Below are 9,623 nucleotides of genomic sequence, written 5' to 3'. Positions count from 1 at the left end.
GTAAAAAACAGTACTTATCCAAATTTTTCCGTAATTCATATATATATATATATATACAGGATGTCCCAAAAAATGTGACATCATTTGAGATGTCCATATCGGAGTGACTGCAAAGTCAAGAGAAATGAAACTTAATAGGCTTAATTTTGAACATAACAAGTTATATTCTACAGATTTCCAACAAAAAATTATGTGAGATGATAATTTTATAATGTTCCAAAGTTATCACAGTTCTTTGAGATGGCATAGAACACATTCACTTTTGGTGAGTCCCTTTCATGTTAAATTGTGTCAATTGGATTTTCTTCAACCCCAAATGTGAGCATTTGTCCACTTTGCCATTTATATGGAACGTGGCCTTGTCACTGAAAGCAAGATGGTTTTCAAAGTTGTCATCTTCAAGTTTCTCTTGCATATCTTCACAGAACATTTTACACTTTTGTTTGTCAGCTGGCTTTAAAGTCTGCACAAGCTAAAGCTTGTAGGGGGTCAGCCACAAGTGTTTTCTTATGGCACACCAAACAGTTGACTTGGCGATCCAGGTTTCCAGACTTGCTCTTTGCACAGATTTCTTTGGACTCTGACTAAGCATTTCCTGAAGTTTGTTCACCATCTCTTCTGAAACCGCTGGCCGTTCAGATCCTTTTTTCCAACACAAACAGCCTTCCTCTTGAAACTTCTTATACCATGTCCAAATCTGCTTCCCTGTTGGCACTTGTTTATGAAATCTTCTAACAAATACATGTTGCACATTCACATTTGACTGAGTTTGGGTATACTTCAATACACAGAATGCTTTTTCTGTTGCAGTAAATTACATGTCTAATCCTGAAAAGAAAAACATATGAAAGATCATATTTTAAAAATGTATTGAATTCTAGACATACTGCTAAAATTTGAGACAATTCGGATGAAAATTGTTTACATTATAAGGTGATGAAATGATGTCAAATTTTTTGGAACACCCTGTCAGACTAATACACCTACTTGTTGTTTATACACCTGTCTTCATCTTTTGTTTTTCTGTAAATTTCAACTATATGTGTATGTGTGTGTGTGTGTATTCATATGCACATATATATGTATACGTGTGTTTGTGTGTGTATACACACACATACAACTGAAACTTTACCATTGTATTTGATTCTTCAAGTGCTTCAATTCTGTATATGAACATATATTTAGTAGATTGCTGACATTTATAAATGTTTTCCCCCATTATGTTGATGTGCCATTTTCTATCATTAATAAAACTCTGCATTTTTAATGACATGGGTATGCTAGTATTACCATAGAGTTAAGTGATCTCAAATACAGAAAGTCCAGTTGAAAAATACAAGAAGATAAGTAAATGGAACTGGTCTGGCAATAGCTAATCACTTTAATCCTGTACATTTCAGAATATTGAACAAAAAAATAATTCCAATTGTATAGAACAATGCCAGAAAAGAATTCAAGAGGCCTACAATGAATATGAACAGAAGATACTGTTAAATGGAGAAAATATGGTAACATAGCTTTTTGTTTAAATATGTGACTCAAGTTATTAACAATTATAATTTTGGGGGTCTGTTTCCAATCTTTTTAGATGAAAAATTTGTTTTAATATATACATCTACATTATATCACAGTCAGGTTAATCTCTGATCATCAGTAGCTGTCTTATTCCTAGAAATATTTTTCTAGTACTAGACTGAAATAGTACAAGGAACTTTTATTTATAAATTAAGAGTAATAGGTTACTGATACATGCTAAATGTTTATTGTTAATTAAGATGTTGAAAGGCAATGTCACATCTGGCTGAATGAAATACTAGATTGCTGTTGGACTCTTCACCAAAAGGATCAATAATTTCTGTCCCTGTACTGATGCTACTCTGTTGATGGCTGATACACTTAAATCTCACTGATTCATTTGAGAAGTTTCTACATGGACCAATGAGGAGGCCTTTATGTGAGCCAATGACTTACTAGAAATAACAGCCAAATCTTCCCTTTAGATCACAACAAGCCACTGTTATTAATAAAGAAGGATACTTCTGATAGTGAAGTCCATGATATACAAAAAGACTGGATTGTCATAAGTAAAATGTTTTAGGGAAGAGTAAACATGAATTCTGTGTTCTTGTTTGTGTTAAAGTGCATGTACTAGTGTAACAAACAAAATCAAGTCAAAGTTCAACAAGTTTTTATAACGGTGTTCATACAAAAGTGAATGTGAATAAATAAAAGCTGTGGTTACATCTTATGTGATTGACGCTGAAACAGAAGAGAGTAGGAAATGCACCTACTACATGTGGTTGCAGTGATGGCCAAAGGTGAAGCGAGCTAACAGTCCTTGGTGGCTGTGTCAGTTGACAAGTCAAACTGCCCATGAGTGAGAGTGGCAGAAAAAGAGAAAGATCATTGTCCCTGTAGGGTTTTTATGCCTCCCTAGTGGAAGTTCCAACACAGCACCACCTACTGACGACAGAATGAGGGAGCATAACTCTGCCCTGTTCCTTTTATCCTTTATGTCAGGCACTGCTACACTACTCCCCCCATGACTGTAAGTTGAAAAAGAGGTATGTCATAGCAAAAGGCCAAACTAGGGAACAAAACAGAGGGAGTGGAAATATCAGGAAAGGCATGCACAAAATGGAAGAAAAAGGAAAAAAAAAAAAACAGTTCCAACAGTGAAAAGAGAAAATAAAACATGCAAAAATTAATGCAGCAGTTCCAAAAGTTTGAAGACACAGCATGTACCACATAAGGAAAATGTCAGGAATGTGCTAAAATGTTCAAATAAAATGCATGGAAAATGCCAAGATGTGTAAATGCCAGAGTACAGTATACATAGTCTTACACAAATGTTTTGGCCAGTGTACCTGACACCCAGCCCAGGTAGTTGTGACATGTGGCGATGGAACGGGAGATACATACTTGTGTGGTGGTGGTGTTTGTGTGAGTGTGGTGTCTGTGGATATTGGAGATGGAAAGTGGATGGGGACATTTGGTTCTGGAGTGAGAGCTTGAGAAAAAGCTTGCTTCACGCTATCAATTGAAACAGTCTGTTTAAATCCATTAATGTCTATGGAAAACATTTTTGACGTTTTTCCCAGGACACAATAAGGCCCCTTACAGGGTTGCATAAGAGGACCCTTCACAGAATCATCCCAGAGGAAAACGTGGGTCCATTTATCGATATTAGCTGGAACAGTAGCAGTCACAGTGAGAGTGACAGAAAAAGAGAAAGATCATTGTCCCTGTAGGGTTTTTATGCCTCCCTAGTGGAAGTTCCAACATGGCACCACCTACTGACGACAGAACGAGGGAGAATAACTCTGCCCTATTCCTTTTAGCCCTTATGGCACTGCTACACTACTCTAGAAGACATCAGTGGAAGGTCAGAGAAATAAGTTTTCAGACAATGAACATAGGTAGCTGGATCTTGTGCTGAAATATCCACTGGGGCCAGTATTTGGACAGGTAAAGACAGTGGAGATCTGTATAATAACTCCACAGCAGAAAATCCCAAATTCTCTTTCACAGAGGAGTAACAACCTAAAAGAATGAAAGGCAGGTACTCACTCCACTATTGAGGATCAGGGTATGCATGGAGAGATGCTTTTAATTGCCTGTGAAAGTGACCATACTGTTTGAAGCTGGATGGTAGCTGGTTGTACGAATATGGCGAACTCCCAGAAAGTTGGTTGAACAACCGTGACTTAGAATTGTCTTCTATGGTCCATTGTGACATGTAAAAGAACTCCAAAGCAGGAAATCCAACCTGAGATGACGGCTTGGTGCCATGGATTCAGCACTAATGTTGACAAGTGAAATGGCTTCAGGCCAACGTGAAAACTAATCAATACAGGAAAGAATGTATGTGAATCTGCGGCTAGTTTGCCAAGGCCCAACTAAATCGATATGTATATGTTGGAAGTGGGTGAACGAACATGGCAATGAACTTTAGAATGTTGACACTGAAGGCATGTATGTGCCCATTCAATTATTTGGCATCTCATATATGATAAGGTATGCAGGGCGTTGAAGACAGTGTGACAATGAGACTCTGGTACGAGTGGATGGGATGAGCCAGTAGAAGTATCACACAATATCTCTCTGTCTAAAGCTGGTAACAGCAAATACTTGAATTGGCATGTTGCAAATTCCTCAGATGCAACATCCAAAGACGATAGTAGTGGTTGGTCAGCTGCCAAGGCAATCAAACCTATCATAGAAGCAAACGACAATGAACAGACAGGCAAGCAGGATAAGGCATCATCAACAATATTACAAGAACCAGAGGTATGCCAAATATCACTAGAAAACTGTGATATATAATCAAGATGTTAGATCTCTCTTAGCAAATACTTGTCCAACTTGGTAAACAGAGCAAAAGTAACGGGTCTGTGGTCTGTGAATATCGTAAACTCCTTTCCTTCCAGGAAATGACAAAAATACTTCACCACAAAATTAATGGTGAGTAATTCTCTTCCAAATGTGCTATAGCGTGTCTTCACAGGCTTGAGCTGGAGGGAATAAAATGCCAGTGGTTGCAGAATTTCTTGGTCAGCTTGCTGCAATACTGCACCCGCAGTTGCATCCGATACATCTACCACAAGCAAGAGCTTTGCATCAGATTTGGGGTGTACTAACATTGAAACATTAGCCAGGGCCTCTTTGACAGTCTGAAAATCAGCAACAAGTGATGGTGAAAAGGAGATAACTTTGTTCTTCTTATTACGATCCTTCAGTAATGCTGTAAGTGAACTCAAGTTTTCAGCACAATTTGGAATGAATCAGCAATAAAAATTGAGCAAACTAAGGAAATGACGAAGCTGCTTAAGAGAAGATGAAGGAGGAAGCTTCTGAATTGCCTGAACCTTCTTTGGGAGAGGACGAATTCCATCACGGTTGATGATGTGGCCTAAAAATTCCATTGACGCAGAACCAAATACACACTTCACTGGGTTTATTTTAACTTGATAATTGCTTAGAGGCTGAAAAAGGAGCTTCAGGTGGTGAACATGCTCTTTCTTCGTAGAACTGGCGATGAGTAAGTCATCAATGTAGGTATAGATGAAGTCGAGACTGTGAATGACCTTGTCTATAAACTTTTGAAAGGTACTAGCTGCGTTCCACAACCCAAAAGGCATTGAAAGGAATTCAAATGAACCAAAAGGAGTAGTAACAGCAATCTTTGGTATATCATCTGGATTTAAAGGAATCTGGTGATATGCCCAGACGAGATCAACCTTAGAAAAAACAGTACTATTTGTCCAGGGTAGTAATAGCATTTAATCTTCAATAATCACCAACTGACTGGACATCAGTCTTTCCTTTGCGGACTAAATGGAGAAGGGAAGACCAGGGGCTAGTAGAAGGATGAATAAGCCCCAGCTGGAGCATGTGATCGAATTCTGCTTTTGCAGCCTTGAGTTTATCAGGAGGAAGATGGTGAGGATGAGCAAACACTGGTGAACCATTGGTGTCGATAAAATGTCTCGTTGAATGTACAGGATTAGCAATGTTGAAAGTTAAATCAGTAACACAGTTCTATATTTAAGAGATGAGGAATTATGTACATTATTTATATTATTTACAATTGATGGATATTTGTCCACATCTTGTTTGTTGTTAACACAATGTTTTGGCTGATATACCCTCCAGCCTTCATCAGGTGTCTTGGGGAAATTTTGAACTTTTTCAATGTTGCTGTTGTTATTATTATTATTACTACTATTATTATTATTATTATTATTCTTCAGGTCACTGCCTGGAATTGAACTCAGAATCTTGGTGTTTGTAGTCCGTGCTCTTAACCACTACACCATATGCCCGTGTGCGATTATGGAGTGGATTTTAGGGCTTATAAATCTAATATTCTCCTATCCTTCCTTAATACCAGTTCCCATATGCTGTTCATATCTGCACTCAGTCTGCTTAGGAGGTCGTTGTGTCCTAGCATATGTGCTGGTTCTTTTAGTTTTCATATTTTCCAGTGGTGTTTTCTGTCTATTATTTTAACTTCATCCCACAGGTGGAGGTGGTCTCTATTTTTCCATACATGATCAACTATACCTGATTTATCAATATCTCCTTGTGTCACAGCTTTGCAATGTTCCTCTACCCTTACTTTGAGGGGATGGCATGTTTCGCCTTTGTATAACCTACCACAACTGCATGGGATGGAGTACACGCAGTTTTTGGTCATATTCTCTTCTATTGGTGGTTTTACTCAAAGGAGATATTTGCGAAGTGTTGTATTACTTTTGAATACTGTCCTGATGTTATATGGGCCGCTTATGTTTTGTATCTTTTCGGAGAGGGTAGACAGACTGTTGACAGTTTATCGGTTTCATCCTCCCTTCTCCTCATAATTGGAGTAGAGAGTAGAGAATATTAGATTTATAAGCCCTAAAATTCACTCCATAATTGCCCACGGGCATATGGCGTAGTGGTTAAGAGCACGGGCTACTAACCTCAAGATCCTAAGTTCGATTCCAGGCAGTGACCTGAATAATAATGATGATAATAATAACAACATTGAAAAATACCTTAGGAATGAGAACCCAGGTTCAAAATTTCCCCCAAGACACCTGATGAAGGCTGGAGGGTATATCAGCCGAAATGTGTTAACAACAAACAATATGAGCACAAATATCCTTCAATTGTAAATAATGTAAATAATTAAATCAGTAAGCTCTGGGAAAGAGTTGAGAAGTGAATGGTATGTATCACCGGATACAGCACTAAAAAATACCGGGCTTACAACAGGAGTGGATGCTGGATGACCAGGAATCAATGACTACATCGAGCTATCCAACAAATGCTGTTGGCAAACATCCACCAACAGCAAGAAGTGGTGGAGGAAATCTGCTTCGAGGATAGGGTAGGTCTGCAATTATGAAAGTCCCTCTGTAGTGCCAGATCCAAGGAGAGAGATATCTGCCTGAACGTGTCAATAGGACATTGGTTGACAGCTTGCAGAGAAATCCGAGAGAGAACAGGCTTACTTGTCATGAACTTTACCAGCCAGATTCTACATGAAGCACCAGTGTCGACCATAAACTTCTTATGCGAGTTGTAGTACAGCACAAAAAATGCATGATTAGGAGTAGTGGGAGCTGCTGATGTGCTCAGGGTCTTCCTGGTTAGTTTTCCTGGCACACATAAGAACATGGTGAAAGGCATTTCCGCCTTTCATGCCAAAACTGTTATGGTACCAACAAAATCCATGTGGTGAGGTGGGCAACAGACGCTAGCCACGACTGATTGAACGACCATGACGCTGGAAGCTTCAGAATGAACATAATCTCTACACCTGCTTGGTCAGGTTTAAAATGGCTTCTAAAGTTACCGACTGAGTAGAGCTGCTGTTGGCGGGAGCCGTAGCCATCATTGAAGAAGTCGCAGCAACAACTCTCTGCTGTGCTGTGAGCAAATTTCTGGAAAATCCCATGATTTTATTGGCCAAATTTGCGATTTGATCAACTGAACTTCTTTCGATCATGGGTACCAAAATTGCCTGAACATGTGAGAGTAGGTACAAGAAGAATAGCTGTTTTAGAAGAGAGCTGTCTTCAGGGGACTCGTCTGTGAGTTCGCGAATATGATGAAGAAATTCCGTGGGCTTTCTGTCACCCAAATGTTCATCATATACCAGGGTCTCGAAATGGCACTTGGCTGATAGAGATGTCCTGTGAAGAATTATGGATGCATAAGTTGTGTCATGTGGTGTGTCAGTTATTAGATCCTTGAGTCAAATGGTTAAGGCAACAGGAATGGTGCTGAGTAGAATGCTTAGTTGCTACTGGCTTGACTAAATATTGCTTGCCGTGAAGTAAGCTTACACCTGAGCAAACTGGAGATGGACTGCTAAAAACGGGGAAGGAAGAATGCTGTATGTTGCTCCTGGGTACAGAAAATGTTGGATGATGGTCAGCATGAAGAAAAAGATGTTGCTTCCCATAGGCTGCCATAGAACCAGTGAGGAAGAATCAGACACATGTTGACTCAACACAATTTTTTTCGTTGAGAGAATATTCAATGTAAATATTCTTACATCAGGGTGACCATTTTAGGGAAGAGTAAACACGAATCCTATGTTCTTGTTTGTGTTAAGGTTCATGTACTGGTGTGACAAACAACATTGAGTCAAAGTTCAACAAGTTTTTATAACAGTGTTCATACAAAAGTGAATGTGAATAAATAAAAGTTGTACAAATGTGGTTACATCTTATGTGATTGATACTGAAACAGAAGAGAGTAGGAAATGCGCCTACTACATGTGGTTGCAGTGATGGCCAAAGGCGAAGTGAGCTAACAGTCCTTGGTGGCTGTGTCAGTTGACAAGTCAAATTGTTCATGAGCGAGAGTGGCAAAAAAAGTAGAAAGGTCATTGTCACTGTAGGGTTTTTATTCTTTCCTAGCAGAAAAACCATCGCAGTGCCAATGACAGAATGAGGGAGCATAACTCTGCCCTGTTCCTTTTAGCTCTTATGGCCCTGCTACAACATCTTTGGTCATAGGTCTGTGATATAGAACTGACCTGTGATTAGACAACAATAACTGCAACTATTTCCAGATTATTTTTTGGTAAGTAAAAACACTCATTAGGCTCTTACCAAGATTATTCAAAGGTAGTTTTGTAGCAAAATCCTGAGAGCATATTTTTTTTACTTGCCTAGGGTAAATGGAACAGATAGTAATTGTAGGGCACTATTGGCTGTAGTGGTGTTCCACTGTTGTGTATGTATATATATATATATATATATATATAACTAGGTATTTGTTTGGAGGTTATTTTACATGTAGTGATAGGGACTGTGATGGTGAAGTTTACTGTGGTAACAATCTGTACCTCTTGCTTGTTACAGTACTCTTTTACATTTAGCATTTTTGTTTTATGTAGATGGTTTATGGGTGTGCTCAATATAAACATATGATAAAACATAATGTAGTGCTTTGTAGTTTGTAGTTTATTGTTAGGTTTTGTGTTCTGGAAAAGACGTTGCTTCTTGGCTTATTAAGCCAAGCAGGGATGTCTTTTGCAGAACACAACAGGAGTATGTCTTTTCTGGATACAGTAGGGAGTATTAGCTTTAAATAATTCCTAGCATTGCAGCTGCATTGGACTCTCACAAATGCCTAAGTACTCATTCATTTTTTAAACAATTACTTTATTTCATGTTTCATGTTTCATTATAGGAAAAATTTCGACTCCTCTACCTGAGTAAAGAAGATGAAATCACAGCCTTGAAAGAAGAAATAAAAAATTTACAGGTGAATTTATTTAGATATCTATGCAGCATTTTTGATTTTTTTTTTTTTGAGGTGGTAGGATCTTTACTTAAAAACTCAACAAAGACAAATATATAATTATTGTAACCAAAATATATCGAGAAAAATTACTTAATATATGCAAATGAATGTTTAATGTTTTTTTTTAAATGTATAGGTGCAGGTATAATGGTTTGGTAAGAAGTTTGCTCCCTCAGCAAGTGTCTTCTACTATAGCCTTGGGCCAACCAAAGCTTTGCGAGTAGATATGGCAGACAGAGATTGGAAGAAGACGTTTGTGTGTGTGTGTGTGTGTGTGTGTATATATATATATATATATATATATATATATATAT

At 38.2% G+C, this 9,623-nt stretch overlaps 1 protein-coding gene across 5 annotated transcripts in view; it reads left to right on the top strand.

The window, feature by feature from the left end:
- The window catches only part of LOC106882261 (coiled-coil domain-containing protein 73), a 285,087-nt gene that overhangs the window by 102,249 nt on the left and 173,215 nt on the right, over positions 1 to 9,623 (top strand). For 4 of the 5 annotated variants that reach the window (XM_052976427.1, XM_052976425.1, XM_052976424.1 and 1 more), the window contains 2 exons: positions 1,401 to 1,508; positions 9,196 to 9,270. In XM_052976427.1, the coding sequence (XP_052832387.1) occupies positions 1,401 to 1,508; positions 9,196 to 9,270 (183 nt within the window). The remainder of the gene's footprint in view (positions 1 to 1,400; positions 1,509 to 9,195; positions 9,271 to 9,623) is intronic. The other variant, XM_052976426.1, reaches the window with a different exon arrangement.

Source organism: Octopus bimaculoides, chromosome 24, assembly GCF_001194135.2.
Source record: "Octopus bimaculoides isolate UCB-OBI-ISO-001 chromosome 24, ASM119413v2, whole genome shotgun sequence".
Classification (NCBI taxonomy): Eukaryota; Metazoa; Mollusca; class Cephalopoda; order Octopoda; family Octopodidae; genus Octopus; species Octopus bimaculoides.
The sequence above is the reverse complement of the archived record's forward strand: the minus strand, read 5'-3'. Positions and strand labels throughout refer to the sequence as shown.